The sequence below is a fragment of the Siniperca chuatsi genome, linkage group LG10, assembly GCF_020085105.1.
Source record: "Siniperca chuatsi isolate FFG_IHB_CAS linkage group LG10, ASM2008510v1, whole genome shotgun sequence".
Lineage (NCBI taxonomy): Eukaryota > Metazoa > Chordata > Actinopteri > Centrarchiformes > Sinipercidae > Siniperca > Siniperca chuatsi.
In genome coordinates, this window is record NC_058051.1 from 10,061,455 (window position 1) to 10,088,025 (window position 26,571).

Genomic DNA, 26,571 nt, shown 5'->3' on the forward strand with positions numbered 1-26,571 from the left:
GCTTTAAACCTACCAGTTGTGGGGACGGAAATCATAAAGCTGCGCAAATTTGGCTCTGTAACTCACAAAAGAGTAACTGCAAGAAAGGTCAAGGCAAGCTTAAGAAATTCAAAAACAAATAAAGCTGTTGATGTATAGTTATTGGAAGTACCGACTGTATGCTCTTCAAAAATACAAATGGCAGATGAAAAAATAAGACTCTTGAAGATAAAGGTCTACAGGTTGCCGATACTCCAGTGAGAGGCATGGAAATGGGAGGCCTTAGAATTTTGATCAGTGGAGACCACTACTAGAATGTTGTGTCAGGACGAACGGAGGTACTTGACTGGACTAGTGGCTGTGGAGAGTAAATATGGATGGCTGACTCAAGGTGTTGTGTCCACCTCTGTTTTTTTATGTCACTATGAAACCTGTGCATGTAGGGCTCTTTCATCTGAGTGTTGGAGAGGACCAAATACTGACCTTTCTGGGAGATTCAATAACTGGGGATTCATATGGAAACTCAAAAGAGCCCGAAGACAGACGCATTTTTGAAGTTTGAAGAGTCAGTAAAACACCGACAAGGTAGATATAAAGTTTGTTTTCCTTGGAGGGAGGATAATCCAAACATTTGCTACCAAGTACTGTACTGCACTCAATCGCTTGAATGGTCTGGCCACAAGATTAATGACCAGCTGTATGATCAATATAGCCAAGTGTTTCAAGAGTATCTGGCAGAGGGAATTATAGAAGAGGTAATTAATGTTGAGACAAAAAATCCAGTATACTATCTGCCGTATCATCCAGTGATCAAAGAAAGTTGTGTTTGATGGCTCTTCTCATGAGAGAGAAAGTCGCACTCTGAATGACTGCCTATTAACCGGATCAAATTTAAATCCAGATCTACTAAGCATTCTGATTAAATTGCACAAAATTGCAATGATGGTGGACATAACTAAGGCTTTCCTGCAAATAGCCATAAATGAAAGAGAGAGAGAGAGACGTGCTGCAATTCTTATGACTAAAAGAGAAATCAGTCCCCTTTGAGGAGTTGAAGGTGGTGATTATGAGAATGACGCGCGTGCCATTTGGTGTGTCTGCCAGCCCTTTTTAGTTGGCTGCAATAAACTCTCCATAAACTTTTGTTCCCATGCCCCTTTCCTCAAAGTTAGGTTGTAAATAAATAGGCAATAAGTGAAAGTGCAAAGAAATAATCTTCTTTGAAGTTCTTCCCTGCACCGTACACCCCACCCTGGCATCAGGGTGCCAGGGTGGAGTGGACGGGAACTAGAAATTTAAGCTATGTAACACAGAGTAGCTTAAATTTCTAGTTCCAGTCCCATTTTTTCACAATTGAGAATGACTTCCGGATGGGAGCCGAAACGTCTTGATTCTGAAAACAGTGTCCAGATGACTACGACTGAAACCTTTTCTATGTTAGTAAAGAATAATGAGCACAAATATTTTGCCTATCTTATTATGCAGTACAAAACACCCCCTGTAGACTTGAAAGTTAGCTGTCAAGGTTTGAGTTTGCTTCTTCCTGAGAGTAGTGGCTGTAGTCAGATTGGATTCAGGGCGCTTTCAATGAAATTTGTAGGCGACTCAGTTTTATGGCAAAAATGTATCAAAACGACTGAATTTTCATTTTGTTTCACTTCACTCTTTCAGCTCTGATTACTTGTTGGGGGGTGGGGGGGTATTTTTGTTTTGTTTTGCCCTAACCAATAGCAAGTGACGTATCTGTCCTCCTGATAACACCACAGAAGCTGCGATAAGTAAACTTACAACAACATGTACAGCTGTGTCAATCTCATTCACACTTGTTGCCATTTTTGTGAAAAAAATGTCTGTCGCTACTCTTTACAGATGTAGCTAGGTAGCAAGCAAGCTATGCAGGGAGATGACCTCAACCTTCTTAACCCCGTCTACAACGCTCTTATTGGTGAATTATTTTTCAAACCAAAGGGCACATCACCAGATGTTTACCTTAGCACATAGGAGATGTTGGCTGCAAATCAGAGGTCTGGAACCAGGCTAGCTAATTATGTAGCTTCAGTCTCAGTTCTGATGCATGACCTCAGGTTTGTCATACTATGATAGAGCAGTACTGACCAAGGGAATGGCAGGAAACTCTTCAGTGGGATAGTTTTAGTTGTGTATTACTGTAATATTCACTATAATCTTACACACTGTAGCCTATATCCTTGGTTTATTTTTACTAAAATTGGTCTGAGTGAGTGGTTAGAAAAAGCATCTTCATTTGATTTGAAAAACTGAGGGCTGAATTACATTTTTTTTCCCAACATTATACTGAGGTTCTGGCTCTTGTGATAATATTTGTTTTGAATATTTAAACATATAGTGTCTCTTGCCTGTGTTCTAGTTTGTATTGCATTGACTTTTTGTACTCTGGGTAAAGTCCCACCCTGTCTACGTATACCAGGGCAAATTCCTACACATTCACTTTGCACCTGCAGTAGTTTTCTTAATGTCTGTTTTAAATCACCAGTGTCTTTGTCAGCAGGCAGACACAGAAGACGGAGGTGAGTGCAGTGACGAGGGAGTTTATTGCAACAATATGCTGAACACAGGTAGAGCAAAAACAGTAGACAATGTGGGCAGGAGCTAGGAATGTCTATAGAGTCTTATCTGTTGGAGTAGTCCGTTCTGTACACAGAAGGAGACGGGGAGCAGGAGAACCAGGAGACGAAGACACACACACACACACAGGCAGAGGGTAGTGGTGATTGGTGGCAGGTGTGTGTAATCAGTATTCTGATGAGTGAGGTCTGCTGATTGCGGTGGGTGGAGCTGGTGGTGTCTGTGTTGGCTCCCTGACAGTACCCCCTCCTCCAGGTGCGGCTCCTGACGCCTGCTGACGGCGATGGGGTCGGCCTAGGCTTCTTGGTTCAGGACGATCCGGATGAGCCTGGTGAAAGTCAACCAGTAGAGCAGGGTCGAGGATGTCATCTCGCTGAACCCAGGATCTTTCTTCGGGCCCGTATCCTTCCCAGTCCACCAGGTACTCAAGTCGGCCGCCCCGTCGCCTGGAATCCAGGATGTCCTCCACCCGGTAGATCAGGGGTTCCTCAATCACGTCTGGAGGAGGTATGGGCAGCTCTTTGGGTTCTGTGGAAGATGGAGACACAGGTTTTAGGAGTGAGACATGAAATGAGGGGTGAATGCGGTACCTCGGGGGGAGCTGGAGCCGGTAGGTGATGTCGTTATTCTGCTTCTCGATGGTGAAGAGACCTATGTAGCGGGGGACTCAGCTTACAGCAGGGCTAGCGGAGACGTAGGTCCTGGGTGGAGAGCCAGACACGATCCCTCGGATGATAGACCGGGCTAGGGGATCGTCGGGCATCTGCTTACTCCTTATGTCTCCACACAGCATGCTGAGCATGCTCATATGGGCTGAGTCCCACACTCTCTCGCTCGCTCGAAACCAGTGGTCGATTGCTAGAACTTCCGATGGTTCCTCTGTCCAGGGGAATAATGGGGGTTGGTAGCCAAGCATGCACTGGGATGGGGTGAGACAAGTGGTGTTCTGTTTGACTTAGGACAGTAGGTCCTAAGATATCTCCCTATGTCCTGTATCTTCCGCTCAGTCTGGCCGTTGGTCTGAGGATGATAACCGGATGAGAGCTCGACTGCTATGTTGAGGAGTTTGAAGAAAGCAGTCCACACGCGTGAGGTGAACTGTGGTCCACGGTCGGAGATGATTTCTTCAGGGTACCAAAGTTGCGGAACACCTGGTGGAAAAGGGCCTCTGCGGTTTCTAGTGCGGTAGGTAGGCCCCGCAAGGGAATGAGTTTGCAGGCCTTGGAGAAATGGTCTACCGCTACGAGGATGCAGGTGAAACCGTTAGATTTGGGTAAGTCAGTGACGAAATCGGGGTACCAGTTTGCCAACAGGAAGTTGACGTGCAGACTGAGCATCCATCCACGAATTGGGAGACATCCCAGACCATACTGGGCCACCAGTAACGAGCCTGGAGGAGTGAGAAAGTACGCTGGCTGCCTGGGTGTCCAAAGCCCGGGGAAGCATGCACAGAGCCCAGAAGGTCTTTACGTAGGCTGGTTGGGACGTAAACCTTATCCTCTGGGCCTCCCGGCGGAGCGGGTTCGGAAGCTGTGGCGGCCCGTACCTGGTCAGCTAAGGCCCATTGGATGGGGCTGACGAGTATGGCTGGAGGGAGGATGGGTTCCGGTGTTGGGGATTCCTCGGGGGCATGGATTCTTGAGAGGGAGTCTGCTTTTATGTTCTTTTCTCCGGGTCTATAGGTAATAGTGAAGTGGAAACGGGTGAAGAAGAGGGCCCAGCAGGCTTGGCGTGGATTAAGCCTTTTGGCGGTATGGAGGTACTCCAGGTTCTTATGGTCGGTGATGACGGAGAACGGGTGATTAGCTCCCTCCAGCCAATGCCTCCACTCTTCCAGTGCCAACTTGATCGGCAGCAGCTCCTGGGCCCGGTTTTTCAAAAGGTTTAATCCGGATAAAATTGATCCGGATTTAGTAATCCTTTTTTTGCGATCCGTGATCACGTAATCCAGCTTACTTTTGGAGCCAGTTTTTTAAAGCAACATCGGATTGGATCAATCTGATCCGGATAGGAACTTTACAGGATCACCAAATCTGGATAACCAGTGCTGGATAACCAGTGCTCAAACAGGATAGGAAATCACAAAGTAGAACTATAGATATGTAAAGAGCAACAAGTAGAATAGCCAGTGTGGGGTGAATATAAGTTTATTTTTATTTGAAATGAAAACACACAAAAACAAGAAAAACCCCACCCCATCCTCTTCCAGCAGTCCGCTCATCTCAGACCTACAACACAAACACTGTACATTGCGGATATTTATAACAAGTATCAAGTATAGATGTATTGAATTAAAAAAAAAAAGACAATGTCAAATACTCCACAATAATTTCAGACTTCCTCATCTGATGTGGAGAGACCAGCTTGTCTGAGCGTAGCCTTTAGGAGGCAGATCTCAAGTCTGGCCTTGGTTTGCTGCAGTTTGGTCAGAGTCAGTTGTTCCTCTGCCAGACGAAGCTGTGCTTCTGCCCTTTCAGTCTCTTTTTGCAGAAGTGCCTTGTAATCATCATCTTTGTTTGATGAAGGGCGCTTCAAGCCTTTCCTCTGAGATCCTGTGGCAACTACCACTGGCTCAACCAATGAGGATCCAGCTTCTTCCTCAGGAACAGAGCTGAGATTCAATATAAATACGCTTTCTGGATCAGCCTCAGGAGGAACTGGCAGATTCTCCTCCTCCTCCTCAATCCAAGGCTCGCCATCCCCTACAACACCTTGAATACCATGGAGAGTGTGCGACTTCTCACCTCCAATGATGTCAAGGACCACATCTGTGTAATCTCCCCTCTTAAATGGCTTGTTGCCTGTTTGTGGGTTTTTGGTTTCAGCATGGTCCTTTGTTGCCCTGGCCTTAAGATTCTTCCACCGCAATTTGATTTGGTCTGTGGTCCTCCTCTGGCCAGACCATATGGCATTCACATTTTCTGTGATTAAAATCCAAACATCATTTTTCTTTTTGTTGGTATCCTTAGCAGAATTAAAACTTCCCACTATTGTTCCATAATGGCACCGAACACCCTCTAGTAGTGCATTGGTTTCAGCAACAGTGAAGTTACAGCTTCTTGAGTCCATGGTTCCGTTGCTTTACTATAGTGAACATTGTTCATCAATTACAGGCCTTGGGTCCAATTGCCTCAATTCAACACAAGCCAAAACTAATCAGTTGTAATAGGTGTGTTTGAAAAGACCAACTACACAGCCATATAAATCAGCCTTTCTCAGAGGATTCACAGAGAGACAGTGAAATGGCAGGTGTTGTCCACCACCACCACCACTTTGCCAGGAGAGGATACCATCAAAGGGTGTATGTTGAACGTACCAAGCCACTGGAGCAATACACCACTGAGGAGCTGTATGGCCGGTTTTGCTTTGGGAAGGCTGATATAAAGTACCTTGTGAACCTTCTCAGGCCAAAACTTCAACACAGAACCCAAAGGAGTCACGGTCTGTCTGTGGAAGACCAGATCCTCATTGCTCTCCGATTTTATGCATGTGGGACTTTCTTTCAAGTTGTTGGTGACTATATAGGAGTGGTGAAATCAGCTGTGTGTGATGTGGTGAGAGATGTGTCAATCACACTGGCCAGCCTGGTCAATGAATTTGTTTCTTTTCCAAAGGACAACCAGATTGCCCAGGCCAAGCGCAGCTTTTTTCTTTTGGGGAATATGCCCAATACTATTGTAGCAATCGACTGCACACATGTGCATATACAAGCACCTCGTGAGAATGAATGGGAGTTTATAAACAGAAAGGGGAGGCACAGCATCAATGTCCAACTTGTGTGTGATGCTGACCGCATCATCACCAACTGCGTTGTCAAGTGGCCTGGGTCTGTCCATGATGCACGCATCCTGAGGGAGAGCGCTCTATATAGAGACCTCCAAACCAACCGACCGGATGGCATAATATTTGGAGACACAAGTGCCTACCCACTCCTACCATGGCTGATGACTCCTTTTCTAACAGCAAATACACCGGCGCAGGCACGCTTCAACACTGCTCATTGCAGAGCAAGATGTGCAATTGAGCGTTTAAATGGAGTTCTTAAGAGGCGCTTTGCATGCCTTAACTACCTGAGAGCCTGGGAACCACAGAAAGCATACAACATAACCCTTGCCTGTATTGTCCTGCACAACATCGCTACTAAGCGCAATGTCCCTCTCTGTGCTGACAATGATGCACCTGAGCCCCTTGGAGACCCTAACCAACCTCCTGCATTCTGCCAGAACGAGCAAACAGGACGTGCAACAAGGGACGCAATAGTTAGACACTATTTCTGATTTGGATTTGTTTTGGATTTCAAAAATCAGTGATTGCCATTCTTTGTATTTTTTTGGTTATTCTGTAATCATTGCATGCATCACTAATAAATATTCTAAATACAAAAATCTCGTGATTGTGATGAATATATATATCAATTAGTGACAGAATAAAATTTATTGTTTTTGCTCAATTTTGACAGCTGTTTGGGGGATTATTTTATGAGGCTAAACTCTTTCTACTTTGCTGTAGGTCCATACTGAAAGGCTGAATACGTTAAAGCCTACCTAATCACTGTAGCCTGACGGATGAACAAATAAAATTAAAACCTTATGAATAAATAGGATATCTTGTAAGATAATGCATGATCCAAATATAGTATTATTTCATAAATTTTTAAAGTTTTCATTACATTTCGGCCATGAAATCCACGCTGAATCCACCCTTCTGATGGGATCAGTTTAATCCAGATTTTTTGGATCAAAGTGATCCAAATCCTACAAAAAAGTTCTGAAAAACCCAAACTAAAGGTTTGATCCGGATCAAAACCAAGATTGGATTACGTGATCTAATCCGATTATGTAATCCGTTTTTTCTTTTGAAAAACACATTTTCAAGATTTGATCCAATCCGTTATCCAAAATCCTAGTGGATTACTTTTAAAAAACCGGGCCCTGGTTGCCGATGTTGTAATTCCGCTCCGCTGGGGACAGCTTTTTTGAGAAGAAGGTGCAAGGAAGGAGTAGAGGAGGCTCTCTGTGGCGTTGGGATAGCACTGCTCCCACACTGATGGTGGAGGCGTCCACTTCAACAATAAAAGGGAGATACGGATTTGGATGGGTGAGAACGGGAGCAGTGCAGAAGGCTTTCTTTAGCTCTTCGAACGCGGCTCGAGCTTCGGGGTTCCAGGACAGTGACTTGGGCTTACAACGGAGCAGGGAGGTGAGAGGAGAAGACATGAAACTGAAATTCTTAATGAATCTGCAGGAGAAGTTTGCAAACCCGTTGGAGTTCCTTAACAGTTTGAGGAAAAGGCCAGTTTTGGATGGCGTGGATCTTCCTCTGGTCCATTTGGATGCCCTCTGCACTGACGATGTACCCGAGGAACTGGACTGTGGGGCGATGGAACTCGCACTTCTCGAGCTTCAGACAGAGCTGATGTTTCCTGAGCTGTTGGAGGACCTGCGTGACGTGGTGGCAATGTTCAGCCAAGTTCCGGGAGTAGATGAGAATGTCATTGATGTAGACGATCACAAAGCGGTGGAGATGCTCCCGGAACACCTCGTTCATGAAGCCCTGGAAGATGGCTGGAGTGTTGGACAGTCCATATGGCATCACCAGGTATTCGTAGTGGCCCGGAGGGGTGATGAATGCCGTCTTCCATTCGTCCCCCTCCCGGTTTCGAACGAGGTTGTAGGCACTCCGCAGATCCAGCTTGGTGAAAATGCGAGCCCCACGGAGTTCCTCAAGGGCAGCAGGGACCAGAGGAAGAGGATAAGGGAGCTTGACAGTTTGGCTGTTGAGGGTCCGGGAGTCGATGCAGGGCCGCAAGCCTCCATCCTTCTTACCCACGAAGGAGAAGCTCGACGTAGCGGGTGAGGTGGAAGGTCGAATGAAGTTCTAGTGGAGAGCCTCCTGGATGTAATCCTCCATAGCCTTGCGCTCCGGGATGGACAGAAGATACACACGTCCTTTGGGTGGTGTTGCCTCAGGCAGCAGGTCAATGGCACAGTCCCATGGCCGATATGGTGGTAAGAGGGCGGCTGCCTGTTTGCTGAAGACATCCTGGAATGCCACATAGTTGGATGGGATGTTGAGGTCTGGCGGTGGGTCAGGACTCTCCACTCGGGTGGAATGTACATGGACGGCGGAGTGACTGACCAGAGGTTTGGGAACGGAGGAGAAACACTGGCAAAGGCAGGTTGGACTCCACCGCAGAATCTCGCTGGACTCCCATCTGACTTCCGGAGAGTATTGAGCGAGCCATGGGCATCCCAGGATGACGTCTACAGTGGGTCCCTCCAGTACCAGGAAGGAGATTTGTTCTCTGTGCAGACAACCTACACATAGGGTAGAAACGGTAACTCTAGGGTCTCAATAACGACGGCGAGATAAAGTTGCCGGAGGAGCCTGAGTCAAGGAGGGCACGTACTGCAACAACAGAATGTGGGGTGAGTAGTTGGACCTCAAGAAGGGTTAATTTAAATGGCAGAGTAACTGGGAATGGTACTCACCGCAGGACGTGGAGGACGGGTTCGGCATGCTCTGATCTGGTGCCCAGGAACCGCACAATACAAGCACCGGCCCTGGGTCAGACGACGTGCACGTTCTTAGGGAGAGAGCCGGTGGGTGTCGAGTTGCATGGGCTCTGGTACTGGAGGACAGGCTTCGGGTGAGAGTGGTGAATGAGCTGTTTCCTCTGGTTGACATGCGGTCAGTAACGATTTTCACAGTTTTCTGCATGAAAGTTGTGAGTCCAATGCTGTTATCGTAGATTACCATCTTTTGGCAGAGTTGGGAGTTTAGACCTTGGCAGTAAGCAGTTATCAGCGCAGTCCCATTCCAAGCGCTGGGTTCCGAACTGCAGGGTGTAGTCACTCACCAAAGAACTGCCTTGCCTCCCTGGTGGCGAGACCGAACACTTCCTAGAAGTGAGACGAGAAGTTAGAAAAAGAGTTGATCAGGGGGGATTGTGATCTCCAAAGGGTTTGAGCCCAGAGCAATGCTCTTCCGGAGAGGAGGGAAATGAGAAAGGTCACTTTAGCTCATTCGGTGATGAATCTTTGCGAGAGCATCTCGACGTACAGGGAAAGTTGAAGCAAAAAATCGCTACATCCTACCGCCTCACCCGAATAGCGAGGGGGAGGGCAATTGGACTGGCAGAGGCAGATTGTTGCTGGGGATCCGGAGACAGAGCTGCTTGAAGGATGCTGACCAACTCTTCGTAGGGATTTTCCGCGGCAGGAGCGGAGCGCTCCATCTCCAGATGGGTTGAGGTCTGGTCTTCTGTCAGCAGGCAGACAAAGAACACGGAGGTAAGTGCAGTGATGAGGGAGTTTATTGCAACAATATGCTGAACACAGGTAGAGCAAAAACAGTAGACAATGTGGGCAGGAGCTAGGAATGTCTATAGAGTCTTATCTGTTGGAGTAGTCCGTTCTGTACACAGGAGGAGACGGGGAGCAGGAGAACCAGGAGACGAAGACACACACACACACACAGGCAGAGGGGAGTCCAAAGTACGCGGGGAATCTTCAGTAGTGAAGTCAGTTAGGTCGAACCGCATGGTAGGTTTGACACCAGACAGTGAGTGAACCGGGGAGTGTGGCTTTAAAGTGCAGAGTGGTGATTGGTGGCAGGTGTGTGTAATCAGTATTCAGGTGAGTGAGATCTGCTGATAGCGGTGGGTGGAGCTGGTGGTGTCTGTGTTGGCTCCCTGACAGTCTTCCTTGTGATTCTATAGATTTCACCCCTTGTCCTGCTCAGATAGCCATATCGTATCTGTTAAATCTATTTCTAGTTTCCACTCATAAGCTCCAGTGACAGCATCTATTTGCTGAAAACTAATACTGTCTTGGGCTGTGATATTGTGCTTATTGCCATGTTATCTCCCAATGCAGCCACCCAAACACATTTAGTATTTCTAGTCTCCCACAAACATGGCCTCTGGGTAACAGGGCATGTAAATATATACAGAGCCTCTGTCTGTCTCTCGCCCACTCTCTCACACATTCACAAACCAAGGACAGTGTTTTCCAACTGTGTGGTTTTAAATCCCCAAATCCACAAGATCACATAAGAGAAAGAGAGAGAGAGCTTGAGACAAGAAGGGCTATTTTTTTTTTTGCTTAGTAAGGCAAAACATAACCTGCTGCTGAATTTTCTTCAGAAATCTTGAGTCATTTGTTGTCTCTGTGTGCATTTTCTTTTTTATTGACTTTTTTCTTTATTTGGAATCACACAATGACAGTAGTTTACACAGTTGTCGTTCCGTTAGATACCTTCACAGAAGAATCCATCTTTTCAGCTTTTTACAGTATAATTATAAAACACAAAAATAGAACAAGTGCTAATTTGAAGTAAATACAAATACTATTACTACTACTACTACTACTAATGATAATAATAATAATACTAAAATTACATAAACAGAGTTAAACAAAAGAAGGGATTCTCAGGGAAATATATATTTTCCACTTCTCCCAAATTTCCTCAAATTTAGTTTCCTGGAGTCTCACGGAAAAGGTGATCCTTTTGACGTAGTTTAATTGCACTTGCATTTGTATGACATTACTTATCTTCCATAGGGGACTGTATGTTATTATAACACTATTTACCTTCCATACAAGTTAACCTGTGCACTCATTATTTTGTTTGAATCCACACAGAAAACTAATGTTGCCTATCGCGTACATGCCTAGACAAGATATGATGTTAAGTACAACTGACTCATGTTATAGACCTATAGAGTATCTTATGTGTGAAAAGTAATAAAGTTTAAAAACAAGCTGATCAGACACTCAGGATGTAATGGGGGAAACCCAGGGAAAAACACAGCCTGAACTGGTCGAAACAGGTTCAGCTAGACAACAGTAGACTCAGCCCGGGGGTCAGGAAGGGGACAGGAAGGGGCAACCCACTTGCCCAAATAAGGTAGACAAGATACCATTATATAGGTATATAGGTGATCTGAAAAGTTTATTAAGAAAAGTAGGTTGGGAAATTCCCAGTATGACAGACTTGAGTATTCTAAAAGATGGTGCAGAAACGCTTTACCTTCAGTTCAGCTCTGGAGTCTGCTCGGGTTTACATCTTATAAAAGAATAAACTCTAATGCATCAAACTCTATTTGGGTGCTTTGTGATTCTGATTCATTGGTACGAGTGTTGGAAAGGGGTCCAAACTTAATCTCAGGCCTGACCTGGTCCCTGACATTCTACTACAATTGGCGAGCCAGCCAGGAGAGAATGACAGCTGATGACCCCAGCCTGGGTAGATTGACCTGTGCATCAGACAAATGAGCCCACAAAACTTACAGGTAAGCAGAAACCATTTTTCTTCTGCAAATTGTGAATGTCTGAGTGCAGTTTTCCACCCAGGTGAGGAGTATCAGATTATCTTCTCTCTAAAGAATCTAGTTAAAATATAAAATAAAGATAAAGCATGAAAATTGATGTAAAGCATGAAAATTGTTACATTTTGAGTGAATTCACTAAATAACACTTTGATAAAAAAGTCACTGGCAGGATGGAGTTGGAGGTAAATTTATGTTAAATGTGTGTCCAAAGTGTCTAAGTGTAAAAATATAAATTGGGAACCATGGTGCGGAAGAATAGATGAGAAATTACTGGATGTCTGTATTGTAACAGCTTGTCTGGTGTTTGCTGGGGGCATGATTTGGCTTTCGCTACTACTGCTATGCATACTAAAAACAATTAATAAGAAAAACATCTAAAAAAGTGTGTGTATGAGCTGCAGTGTCTAGGCTGAGACTGAGTGCAGCTGAGCAAATGGCAAGGTGCCAAGCTGTCAAATAGAAATCATTTTCGCCCAGTGCAGCTGTGCGTGGGCAGGAGGAGAAAGTGAGTGTAGGACAGAGGCACTCAATCAATTAAAACATGTGTGGATTGTCCAAGATTGTATGTTTGTCTTAAAAGTTGGATGTTTTATTATGTTTTGGATGCTTATTGTGAGTTTGTTACAAAATAGGATGTTTTGTTGTAGAAGTTAAATGAATAGTCGTAAGTGAGAAAAAGTAAATACCATTGATCTTTGTTACCGACGTTACGTCGCCTTAGCTGTGAGCTAGGCGTGTTCCAGTTAAGGAAAACAAAATCCAAACCTACATGGCCCTGTGTGAAAAAGTGATTGGCCCCCTGTTAAAACATAACTTAGGTGTGATAAACCACAGTTAAGTTCAATTTCTCTAGCCACACCCAGGCCTGATTACTGCCACACCTGTTCTCAATCAAGAAATCACTTAAATAGGACCTGCCTGACAAAGTGATGTAGACCAAAAGATCTTCAAAAGCTAGACATCATGACCGAGATCCAAAGAAATTCAGGAACAAATAAGAAAGGGGCCCACAACAACATCCAAAGAACTGTAGGCCTCACTTGCCTGAGTTAAGGCCAGTGTTCATGACTTCACCATAAGAGACTGGGTAAAAATGGCCTACATGGCAGAGTTCCAAGACGAAAACCACTGCTGAGCAAAAAGAACATTAAGGCTCATCTCATTTTTGCCAGAAAACATATTGATGATCCCCAAGATTTTTGGGAAAATACTCTGTGGACTGAAGAGACAAAATTTGAACTTTTTGGAAGGTGTGTGTCCCATTACATCTGGTGTAAAAGTAACACCGCATTTCAGAAAAAGAACATCATACCAACAGTAAAATATGGTGGTGGTAGTGTGATGGTCTGGGGCTGTTTTGCTGCTTCAGGGCCTGAAAGACTTGCTGTGATAAATGGAACCATGAATTCTGCTGTCTACCAAAAACTCCTGAAGGAGAATGTCTGGCCATCTGTTCGTGACCTCAAGCTGAAGCGAACTTGGGTTCTGTAGCAGGACAATGATCCAAAACACACCAGCAAGCTTGATTGCAATTGTTGCTGCAAGGGTGGCCCAACCAGTTATTAGGTTTAGGGGGCAATCACTTTTTCACACAGGGCCATGTAGGTTTGGATTTTGTTTTCCCTTAATAATTGTAGAAAAGGTTTCAGTCGGAGTCATCTGGACACTGTTTTCAGAATCAAGATGTTTTGGCTCCCATCCGGAAGTCATTCTCAATTGTGAAAAATGGACCAGGAACTCAGATATTTAAGCTACTCTGTGTTACTTAAGCCCTGCACTCAGGAAGGAGTCTACCTGAGTATCTGTTGATTACTCTGCCTAGTTTCACCTGAAACTGACCTAATTGTTTCCATGATGGCCCAGTAATCAGTAATTAGGCCTATTGTTTTCTGGCTGTACCTGCCTCATCACTGTTAAGTACCTGATTAGCATATGATTGGCATGACCAAGGTGCTAATACACTGTGGTAAACTTTGGGCAGATTGAATCTCAGACCACCATTTCTGTTCAAAGAGGAGTTGTCTTTTTTCACAAAAATGGCTTCTTTGACACCCCTTTCAAACCAACTCTTCAAAAGAAGACAAAAAGAAGCCATTTTTGTGTGTTAGTGTTTAGTGTTAGTTTTTTCTTGCTGCACTTACAAATAACACAGAATCAGAATCAGAAATGCTTTATTGATCCCCAAAGGGAAACTCTTTGTTACAGCAGCTCGTCTTTACGTCAGTGCACACAGGAGAAAGTACTAGCAAAAAATATATAATACAATACAGTATAAAATCTATAAAAAACAGGTCAGAAAATAAATTATGTACCAAGTGGGTATAAGTATAAAATAAAATAAGTGTGAAGTGCCAAGTGGGTTTACCGGTTGATGATGATAATACAGTATAAATGCAATGTAATAATATAAGTATTAAGTAGTATTACAGCAGCAGTAATGGAGGTATGAATAATAAATAGGGAAAAAAAACAAAAAAAACAACTAAATATTGCACATGAGTATTACACGGATATTGCACATTGCGTCATTCAAGTATTGCAGAGATGTAATAATCAATGTCCAGTTTAGTGACCTAGGGTCATACAGACTAACACTTAGAGGGAAGAGTTAAAGAGTTTGATGGCCACAGGCAGGAATGACTTCCTGTGGCGCTCTGTGGTGCTTTTTGGGGGGATGAGTCTTCCGCTGAAGGTGCTCCTTTGCTTGACCAGCACGTCATGGAGTGGGTGGGAGACACTGTCATAGATGGCATGTAGTTTGGCCAGCATCCTCCTCTCTGACACCACCGCCAGAGAGTCCAGCTCCACCCCCACAATGTCACTTGCCTTACGGATCAGTTGTTGAGTCTGTTGGCGTCCGCTACCCTTAACCTGCTGACCCAGCATGCAACAGCATACAGGATAGCACTGGCCACCACAGACTCATAAAACATCTTCAAACTCAGGCTCAGGTTGAAGACATGTTGAAGAACTCCACATAGCTGGGGGGCACAGGCTTTTAGCACCCCGGGACTAACGCCATCGGGGCCTGCAGCCTTGTTTGAGTGGAGTTTCATCAGCTGTCCTCTCACCTGGTCAGCAGTCAGGCACACAGCAGAGGTTACAGGTGGGGGAGGTGGGGAGTCATTAGTCAGAAGAGGGCCGTTAGCCTGATGGGGAGGGGGGAACAGAGTACTCAGAGGAGCTTGAGGGCCGACAGCAGAGTTAGAGGGGGGATGAGCAGGAGCTGGTGTGTCGAATCTGTTAAAGAACAGATTAAGTTCGTTGGCCCTGTCCAAGCTGCCTTCAACTCCTCTGCTGCCAGACAGTCTGAAGCCAGTGATGCTCTTCATGCCACTCCAGACCTCTCTCATGTTGTTCTGCTGGAGTTTCCGCTCCAGCTTCCTCCTGTACTTCTCCTTGGCTTCCCTGATTTTCACCTTCAGGTCGGCCTGGATTGCCCTCACCTCCTCCCTATTACCATCAGTAAAGGCCCTTCTCTTGGCATTCAGGATGTTTTTGATGTCTTTTGTTACTCACGGTTTGTTATTTGGATATCAATGGACCATCTTAGTTGGGACATTGCAGTCCACACAGAAGTTAATGTAGCCAGTGATGCACTCAGTGAGCCCATCAATGTCCTCTCCATGAGGCTCACAGAGTTGTGCTATGGCAGTGTGAATGCCGGGTTAGCAGAGGGGGGGATGTAAACAGCCACAACAATGGCATGTAAAAATTCACATGGCAGATAATATGGCCGGAGTCCCACAGCTAACAGTTCAATGTCCGGGCTACAGATACTCTGCTTGATGGTAACGTGACCAGGGTTACACCATCTGTTGTTAACCAGAACAGTAAGCCCACCGCCTTTCCCGGTGTGATCTCTGTTGGCCCGAACAGTCTGAAAGCCGTCGATGGAAACGTTATAGTCCGGGGTATATCCTGGTGTAGCCATGTCTCCGAGAAGCACATCAAACTACACTCACGGAACTCCGTCTGACTCCGGGCTAACGCCGTTAGCTCGTCCATTTTATTTGCCAGCAATCTCACGTTGCCCTTGACGAGAGAAGGCAGACACAGCTTAAATCTCTTATTCTTAAGTTGAATGTAGCAAAACATCTAGCAGCTAAAAAGCCAGATTTTTTCATGAGTTGGTTAAGACCTAAACAGAGCTAAAAGGGGAGTGAATTTTGGACTTACATTCATCAGGCGGACACAAACACAACTCCATTGAGATAATAATTTTGCTCCATGCCTGCTGGATGTGTAAATACTAGGTAACTGTTTGCTAACATGTTAGCAATAGCAACTTTATAAAGCAATAAATATGTCTGGGCTGTGTGTAGGGGCCCAATGGTCAAAAAATATATTATCATATCTTTCATCAGAATCAGAAACTGAACAGTGTCAGCATTTGTTTCTCTGCTGATGTGAGAAAAAAAATCACATCACTCTGAGCAGGACTGTCAGCAAAAAGACTCAATAATAATAAATAATTCAGTTGTACTGTACTTTCACACTGAACACAGTTTTTCAACCTCTTTCAAAAAAGCAGCAGCCTGTTACTGCTAAGTCACATGCACATACACACATGTACACACACACGCCCTACATGCATGCCTCTCTGGAAAGTGAAAATTGATCTCAGGTGTGAAGCATGTCAGAGAAAGACAAAATACAACAAACTTTATGCACTCTCCCGCACAAGTAGTCCGTCCGGCCAGAGCCGCCTCTCTTTTCTGAGGAGGCTGAGGTCCTTGAACATCTCTGGCCAGCATCTTCCTCTCTGACAGCACAGACAAACTACATGCCATCTTGGACAGTGTCTCCCACCCACTCCATGACGTGCTGGTCAAACAAAGGAGTACCTTCAGCGAAAGACTCATCCCCCCAAAATGCACCACAGAGCGCCACAGGAAGTCATTCCTGCCTGTGGCCATCAAACTCTTTAACTCCTCCCTCTAAGTGTCAGTCTATATGACCTTAAGTCACTAAACTGGATATTGGACCATTAACATCACTGCAATACTTGAAATAATTGTGCAATACTGCTGTGCAATATATTCTGTTTTCAGTTTAAAATTCCCTATTTTTTGATATTTATTCATACTTCTATTACTGCTATGCAATATCCACCATCTCATAATCATCTTAATAAGCTACACTTAACTTGACAGTACTCATTATTGCACTACTATTACATTGTATTATTATACCGTACATACTTATCAACCTATCAACCGCTAAATCCACTTTGTACTTCATTTATCTTACCTGTATTATAGTGTATTATATTTTAGTTTCCCCTCGTGGATCAATAAAGTATTTCTGATTCTGATTCTGATTGTTAAGTGTGTGTAAGGAATAAATTGCGATGACTGCAGATGGTTGCATGTCATTGAGCAGCTCTTCACAGACACTGATTATATACACAATACAGTGTAGTAGTCATATATAACAGACACACACATATTCATATACACACATTTACATAAATTCACACACAAATGTACACACAGCCTAGCCTATATGTGTCAAATAGGCCTGCAAGCATGCGTGTGAGTTGAGTTAAAGTGAAGTGATGCCACAGCAAGGCAATTGTCTTTTCCATATGTGCTGTAGATCTAAGCTTTTCTCTCTCTATGAGGCTGTTTACATCTGGCATTAACATGCATAGGTTGGAAAAACAATAGACGCCGCCAGCAAGGTGTTTCTGGGTGCTGGGCAGACCCAAATCAGCACTGCGTTAAAGAAATGAATGATGAGGCTACGCTTTTTCATACAGGGCTAAAGTCAACGTAAATGCGGCCTGACTTGCCACCTTGATACAGAAAGGACACACTGCTTCCTGCATTCACATCAAACAATGGCACAATCGTGCGGTGTGGAATCGTGATATACTAATGTCATTCCTAGGGATACTGGGATACTGGGAAACTCATTGTACCAACTATTTACTGTGTATGCAGGTACAAAAATCCGAAATTACTGAAGAACTTAGTTTACCTTCCTATTTAGTCTGATGTGAATCTTTGTTTTGTCATTTCACAGTAAGTAGGATAAATATTAATAAAATAATAATAAATCTGATTCAACTGTTTTGCTGGCAATATAATGTATTTTTGTTTATATTGCTCTTTGTTTCTGGATGTTCCCTGACTGGAGGTTGATTTATCACTACCCAATCACTCCCGTCCCTCTTCCTGTATGCCTTTAGGTTTTATCCCATTGTATAGCCAGCTACACTTGATTTAATTCCACCAGCTTCTATTCCCTCCTCTCTCATTGTTCTCTCCCCTTTTACCTCCTTCCGCACTCTCTCTTTTTCTATCTTCCTATTTCCCCTTACTCTCAGTATCTCTCTCTCCCTATCTGTACTCCCATGCCCTATGGTTGTATCTCATGGTAAAGGCAGAGCCATTTATAGGCTGCAGGTTATTGGTTGAAAAGGGGGCGGGGAGGGAGAGAGAGACATAGAGGGGGAGGCATTTTCAGAGAAGGGACAAATGCACAGTATATTTACAGAGAGAGCATTACTTTTTTCAGCAAATGCCCCAAAACAAAATAAGTTTTCATTCAAGTGACAAAGCCCTCTAGCAGCAGTAGTAATTATGACAGAAGCAAAGGAGGGAGTGAGGTGACGTAATTATAGAGCAACAAAGTTCATGTTGGGAGGGTGGATGAATTTATTTTTCTACAGTGATTAGTAACAGTTTTGGAGGTCACAGACAAGCGATGTTGTCCTGCTGATAGGCGTTAGACCACAAAACGCTTCTGTGTGTCATTGAAGAGGGTATGGACAAACAAATATATTGTTGTTTAGTTTGGAGCACTTGTAGTATTTGCAGGTGCATATTGACATAATTGGATTAATTCTCTAGGAGGAGTTTGTTAAAGTACAGAGCCTTTAAATGCTTTTTAAAGAAAAATACTCTTTTTTTTCTTTAGCCACAGGTCTTTTTTACTGCCAAAAGATTTAATATGAATATGAATTATGAGCTCATACAACCACTAAATCTTTTGTAGTAAACATAGTTATCTCTGTTCCCTCACACACACGCGTGTACCTTACACACACACACAGTTTTCATTGCAGTCTCTGTGACTTTCTCGCTAGACTTAGTGACTTTTAAGACCCTCTAGCGACTTTATTTCTAAAAAGCGACTAGCGACAAATCTAGTGAGTTATTCAGACCATCAGGGGGAAAATGAGAAATATACATAAATCTATTATATAGATCATTTTTTCCACGGCTCCTCTGACAGCAGCACAGCGTCTCTCCCTCTCTTCTGCACCATGTGCACCATAGACTGTATAAAATGCGCACACATGCAGGAGTGAGAATGAGTTACTATGGTTACGGGACGCTCTGTGTCTCTGTCGCTCTGAAACTTTGCAGCAACACAGAAGGAGAACAGGTAGAAAACATAGGCATAGTTGCAGCAGACTTTGTAGTGATGAGAAGATCGTTTCGTTCACCCGCCACTATCAAACTGACTCATGAACGACTCTCTGAACAAATGGTCCCCAAAAAATGCACTATTTACTCCTTTTGCTTACTTTATAGCTGTTCTATAAAGTTACTGAGCCTTTTTTAATTAAAACTATTTATTTGTGGTGCATTTTTTAAGATTTACATGTTCAGTAAAAACCAGTGGGATTGGGAGTGCCACAGACACGGAAGGACAGTCAGAAAGTACTGAGAGACGGACTAACACATTGTTGGTTTTGGTTTTTCAATTACGTTTTGTTGACACTAAGAAAAACATACCTTTGCCTTACTGCTTTACATTATCACTGTAAATAGCAAAAAATGATAAATGAGTGGTATGTTAATTTAGAGGTAGAGGAAAATCCTCTCTCCTATATAAAGAATGCAATTGTGCAGGAGGACAGGAAGACAGAAGGACATAGAGAGAGACAGAGAGAAAAATGGAGAGAGAGAAGGTAGCAAAGCATGCAAGTGTGCAGAGGAGACAGGGAGTGAGAGAGCGGGAGAGAGAGTGATAGGAGCAGGCAGTCAGGCAGAACAATGCAGAAGAGGGAGGGAGTGTGTGAGAGTGAGAAGGGTGGGCGCGAGCAAACACGCTCTGCACGTGATTCAATCTGTTCACATGGCCTTGTATTACTCCGTTATGAATACTTAATGTGAGGCACTGCATGCTGCAAAACCTTCGCCTTTTAGTCAGAATGAATTTGAAATGTGGGTAGCGATTTAGAGGTCTGAAACCAGGAGTGCAGAAACCTGCATTTTATAAAAGCAACAAAGAAGACGACATCACCGTAAATCCCCTAAACAGAGTAATGCAGAGATAATGCATCAAAGCATGTTCAGCTCTGTTGTCGTTCATCGGAAGCAAGCTGAAGCTGGCATCTGCTCTCTGAGTCCCTGTGTTATATAATGATGGATAGGCCTGTACTGCTCTGCTCTTCTATTCTACAGAGGCATGAATTAAACCTGGGATGTGTCCTGAATATAACCCACACACAGACCCTGCTGTGTGTGGACCAGCTGTAGCCCTCGTCTGGTATTATTTCCACAAAACGTCAACCTGATTAGGTCTTGTACCGTAGCCTGGCTTCAGAAGGGTTTTACAGATGAAGTGGTACAGTAAATTGGGATTCCTGGATTGTGGCAAAGACAAGAGAGTGTAGCATCTGCATTAGCTGAGCCAAGCTAAATGAGAGATTGGAGCTGCAGTTGTGGTGCTTTATGGACTAGCATGATTTAGTGGCATATGACATATTGTGTATGTCATAGTGCTGTTGATGTTATGGCATGGTATGGTTATTCTATAGACTGTTTAGTATATCAACTCAATGTATGACTGAGAGATGAAACTAGAAATGGGATTTTGCTTATTGTAATTGTGATATAGCTTAAATATTGTAATTTTCTCACCTAAAAGGCTGCATTGCAGTTTGTTGACATGGCTTTCTAAAGTCATCTGATCATTCTAGCTGAATGAAATGAACGATGAGTGTTCTATGTGTTCAATTTATTATCCACACAGGGGTAGCTTTTTAAAAAATAATAACAAATGTGAAACTTAAAATATCCTCAAATTATCAGTGTGGAGGTAATGAGTAAAAAATATCAGGATTGTTGATTCTGTTATTACACAGGTCTAAATATATAGTTTGAAATGCAAAGGGATATTATGTATATGTCAGGTGGTTATCTTTGATTTGGCTGGGTTTGGTTTGACATGGTATGGTGTGGCATGATATGAAAGTAAGCATCTGTCTGTCACATGTTTCGTCATTAAAGGGAAATGTTGGCGTTGCTGATAATAACAGTCCTACACACATCATCATCAAACATAAGGCTATATAGCCAGGTAAGCCCCTTAACGTACAAACTCACACACTCAGGCACACATGCACAAAACACACACATTCAGTATCCTCCCCTCGCCCATGCAGAAACAAGCGAGAGTATGAAGGCGTTTCAAGCACCCGACTGCATCATATCGCCAACACAAACCACAGAAACGTCCCATGGTCACATTTCATAAATGACACGCTTAAACATTACAGCTCTCAATTGGTAATCGAGAAAAACAAGGGCTTGATTGTATATTTTTCAGCGACTGTCACAGCCATGTCCCATGCAACACACTACGCTAAAGCACAACTCGAGCTGAAGGAAGGAGGAAATACTATTACAGCAGATGACACCGCGGAATAAAATCACATCTGAGATCAAAACAGCAACCATAGAGGCTCGCTGATGACAACAGTAACATAGAGCACAAGGGCATGGTGGTTGTAAGCCACCTTAACATGTAATGTCAAACCTATTTTGGGAAACCAAGGCAAGTTCAAATAAGCTATTTCAGCACCACGGACAGCTCTAGGGTTTTTAATTTCAGCATCGAGACACGGGATATCACTTCTCCTGTAAATAACACACCATCAGATGCTCATATGTCCTCCTTAAATAATCTTTGAGAGAGGGAAACACTTTGTAACACCCTGTTAATCCCATCCCTGTAAAATCTGAAGCAAACGACGTCTGGTCTCTTGTTATCCATCAACCGTGTCCGTGTTAAAACACACATTGGGATGTAGGCTAGTTTACCCAGAACACTTCACCCAGCCCCATTTACCCGAAACACCTCCACCACTGCTGCTCCTACCTCGTCATTCCCATCCCGGGGCCTCCGACTCCCATCCCTCCACCGGCGGCGGCTCCGTTGACCGGCTTCATGTACTGCCCTACCTCCGGTCCTGTTGCGGGTACTCCGGGCATCACCGACCCCATCATCCCGGCGGCTCCCGGCTCACCGGGCTGCCCACCGCCCTGCATGCTGGCTTCGTTCCCCATATCGGTCTCGGCTCAGGAGACGGGAGGGAGGTGGTGAAAGGTATTAGGTCAAATCGGCGCTTTTATGTCACTACGTTGTCTTTTTTTATGTAATCAAAAACAATTAATGGAAAAGAGGGAGAGAAAACTGGAAGAGCGAACTCAGCCTTGGTCCTCCATCACCGCCATCATCATCCTCGTCAGCTTCAGGACCAGTGGGCTGCCTCCTGACGTGATGACGGGAGCGCGCCGCGGAACCGTAGACGCGGACACGCTCTCTCTGGGTATGGCTAGCCTAAACTGCCAAATTACGTCACTATTCAAACTTGTTTTGTTAAGAAAACGCACAAAAAGCGGCGTGCAAACTCTCAGGACGCCGCTTTTTATGCCGTAAAACCTGTGAAAACACGCCGCTTTTTAAGTGCTCTAGTGAGGTACAGTAAAACAGTTTGTTTTTTTTATTTATATAGCGCCAATTCACAACAGAAGTTATCTCATTGCACTTTTCCTATAGAGCAGGTCTAGACCGTACTTTTTATAATATTATTTACAGAGACCCAACAAATCCCATCATGAGCAAACATTTGGCGACAGTGGCAAGAAAATTTAAGAGGCAGAAACCTTGGACAGACACTCAATGGTGGGCGGCCATCCGCCTCTGCCTGTTAGGTTTTGAGAGAGAGAGGTTTTGGGAAACGGGTGGAGGTGGGGGTGGGAGAAAGGGAGGCACAATGCAAATACCACCTAGAATTTTTAAAATAGTAGAAATGTAATTGTAGTGTTAATATTAATAAATTAATAATAATAGGAATGACAGCTATAGGAGAAATAATGTCAGTATTAGTAACAGAGCCAGTAACAACTGTAGTAGCAGTTGTCACAAGGGGACACACAACCACAGATCCAGTCTCTGCAGCTCCAGAGGCAGAAATACCTGCTGAAAGTGACAGAAGGAGAGAGGAGAGAAATGAGAAGGCACCAAACTACGGGAGAGCGAAGATGTAGAGTTAGTAACATGCAGTAATGGGATAAAATGCATACAGATGGAGAGGGAGAGAAGGAGAGAGGAAAGTGGTGCATCATGGGAAGTCTCCCGGCAGTCTAGGCCTATAGCAGCATAACTAAGGGATGCTTCAGGGCTCACCTGAGCCATCCCTAACTATAAGCTTTGTCAAAGAGGAAATTCTTAAGTCTACTCTTAAATGTGGAGATGTTGTCTGCCTCCCGAACCCAAACTGGGACCTGATTCCACAGAGGAGTTGATAACTGAAGGCTCTGGCTCCCATTCTACTTTTGGAGACTCTAGGAACCACAAGTAACCCTGCATCCTGGGAGCGCAGTGTTCTAGCCGGGTAATAAGGTATTATGAGATCTTTAAGATATGATGGTGCCTGACCATTAAGAGCTTTGTGGGTGAGGAGAAGGATTTTAAATTGTATTCTGGATTTTACAGGGAGACAGTGCAGAGAAGCTAAAATTGGAGAAAAATGATCTCTTTTCCTTGTTCCTTCCTTCCTTGTTCCTTGTTCCTTTACACGTGCTGCAGCATTCTGGATCAACCTGACAGAGGCTGGAGGCTAGGGCAATGCCATCTAGAGTAACTATATCTTAAGATAATGTGTCTCGGATGTGTTTGGGGCCATGTACATTAACTTCATTTTTATCACAGTTTAACATTAGAAAATTGCAACTCATCCAGGTCTTTATGTCCTTAAGGCATGCCTGAAGTTAAGTTAACTGGTTAGTTTCATCTGGCTTGATCGATAGATATAATTGGGTATCATGCGAATAACAATGAAAGTTTATGGAGTGTTTCCTAATAATATTGCCTAGGCCACTGTGGCTTAGTGGTAGATTGGGTTGTCCACCAATCGGAAGGTTGGTGGTTCGATCCCAGTTTCCCAGCCTACAGGTCGAAGTGTCCTCGGGCAAGACACTGAACCCCAAATTGCTCCCAAGGGCTGTGCCCTCGGTGTGTGTTAGTTTCTTTCAACTGATGAGTGAATGTGGTATGTAGTTAAAGCGCTTTGAGTAGTTAGAAAGGTGCTATATAAGTACAGTCCATTTAGCATACGATTTTATTTACTATGTTAATTAATGATTGACATGATGTATGTGTTTTCTGTGTTTTCTGTGAATGACCATTTGATGGCATTTTGGTTTTGATTGAGTCTTTTATAAAATGGTCAGGGTCTCAAGAGTCAAATCAGCTGTCAAGAGAAATGAAGAAGTGGTCACACGAGCACGTCCATCAACAGTAGGCTATGGTCTGAGTGTACTTTGTTGGTAGTTATATAGCAGGTGTTGTTGTTTACACACAGACTCACATCTCCCCTTTAAATACATCAGCACAGTACACAGTAACTCACTGTTTTCCCCATGGTATGGTACACATAACCATTATAAAACATTTAGGCATACAAGAGCACAGCCTTACTAGTCCATGGCTTACTTTCTTTCTTTTTTTCCCCCTCCCAGAGACAGCTGCTTCAGCCAATCGACGAGTTCTTTCTTTTCCTCGTCTTCTTGTAGGTTGGTTTGAAGGAGAGGGACCTGGCGCATTGATTTAACGTACACCAGTCCACAGTGAGCCGCATTATTGCAACATGGACACATTTTCTAGCCACTACACTTGGGTCACAATGCATTTGGCTTACACCTGCAGAAGTGCAAGCTTACCTCCCTGAGGCATTCAGAGATTTCCCAGACACCCAGGTTATCCTAGATTGTACAGAACTGAGGTGTCAGACACCACCCTCCCCCTCAAGTTTTCTACAAACAAATCCCACTGCCCTGGTTGACATAGCCCCACATGGTGCAGTTACATTCGTCTCTGATCTGTATGGAGATCTTCAAACATCAGGAATAGCTGAGAAATTGACGAAAGACATGGCAGTAATGGTAGATAAGGGCTTCCTAATCAGCGACTGTTGTAAATGCAAGGTGTACTGCCCACCTTTTCTGTCTAAGCAGAAGCAGATGCCAGTACACCAGGTTAGGGAGACACAGGCCATAGCCAGACTGAGGGTGCACGTGGAGCTTGTCATTAGGAGGATAAAACAGAACAACATTTTTGATGGTGTCATCCTCCTGTCACATGCCTACAACATCAACCAACTGTTTGCAGTAGCATGTATGCTGTAAAATTATCAGATCATATGGGTTAAGTGAAACTAGATGGACTAGAACAGTCTCTCAACCCTGGTCCTGGGGACCCACTGCTCTGCATCATCTAAAACACTCTTTTCTCTGAATGAATGAAAGATGACCAAATGTATCTTTTTGGGGCACAGGAGCACAACTGTACTTCTGCCACTGGAACTTTGGTAAAAAAAAAATATGTAGAACATGATCACTGTATTGTAAATTACATCTATATATCTAATATGTGTGTAACAGCTAAGAAGTAGCTGTAATATTTTGTTTTAATGGATTTGATAATACAGTGAAGCAACTATGGTTGTCATATTAATTTCTCATGATATTTGAAATTGTTGTCAAAATAATTTATACATTGTGTTAGTTTGTTGGTGTATTTCACAAATGTATCAGGATACTCCCTTGACTATAATTTATCCAGGGTATTCCAAAAGTTGGCACAATGTCAGCAAGCTAATCTGCTACAGTCTGTAGCATCTTTATGAAAGTGTACATATATAAGAATGATTTCGTTGTTGTAAAATATAAAATGTAAGTAAATTGAGTCCCTGTCCCTGATGTAAATCTTTATAATTGGTCACAAATATATATATATATATATATATATATATATATATATATATATATATATATTATATTTTCTTTTTCTACAAGAACTAGGCAACTGGACACAAAATTATAGAACATCACCAGACCTGTTGTTATCCTTAACAGCAGAAGACTAAATCTATAACGGGAATAACAGCAATCTAACCGCTGTGGCAGCTGATAAAGGTACATTTAATCATTTCAAAAGGCCTCTACTTTTCCCTTACTGTATATGAACACTTAACATTATGTAAACAACTTAAAGGTTTTGCAGTGATCTGCAGTATATGGACTACAAACATTTGAGCAGCATTATAAAACTTCCTAAGAAGTCATTCCATGGACAACGGGTTAAGGATCTGGGTTTTGCTCATATTTCATTGTTAATTCTTCAAAGACAGGTATTTTGGCATGTATGCATAGAAAAAAAATGGTCAGCTTTTTCTCGGACTGCTCTTTGAGCTTCTGGATCCATGTATATTCTGAGGGAAACACAATGCAAATTCCACCTAGAATTTTAAAATAGTAATAATGTAATGGTAGTGGAAATATTAATTTTAATTAAGTAATAATAATAATAATAATAATAATAATAATAGGAATGTTAGGCATAGGAAT

General features: G+C 43.5%; 2 protein-coding genes across 6 annotated transcripts in view; one reads left to right on the forward strand and one right to left on the reverse strand.

Moving 5' to 3' along the window:
* The window catches only part of bsna (bassoon presynaptic cytomatrix protein a), a 307,151-nt gene extending 284,703 nt beyond the window's left edge, over nt 1–22,448 (reverse strand). For 3 of the 5 annotated variants that reach the window (XM_044210630.1, XM_044210627.1, XM_044210628.1), the window contains exon 1: nt 22,040–22,447. In XM_044210630.1, coding sequence (XP_044066565.1) covers nt 22,040–22,227 — 188 coding nt within the window. In that variant the 5' untranslated portion in view covers nt 22,228–22,447. Of the gene's footprint in view, nt 1–22,039 lie in introns of all 5 variants that reach the window. The other 2 variants (XM_044210625.1, XM_044210626.1) reach the window with 1 other exon arrangement.
* Nucleotides 5,797–7,180, forward strand: LOC122882827 (putative nuclease HARBI1). Its single transcript, XM_044210633.1, has one exon. The coding sequence runs from the start codon at nt 5,826–5,828 to the stop codon at nt 6,858–6,860; it is 1,035 nt and encodes a 344-aa protein (XP_044066568.1). The 5' UTR covers nt 5,797–5,825; the 3' UTR covers nt 6,861–7,180.
* Nucleotides 22,449–26,571: the final 4,123 nt, after the last annotated feature.

Bases quoted from the DNA above. Each gene is read 5' to 3' on its own strand.
- LOC122882827 (XM_044210633.1), top strand. From the start codon at position 5,826: ATGGCAGGTGTTGTCCACCACCACCACCACTTTGCCAGGAGAGGATAC.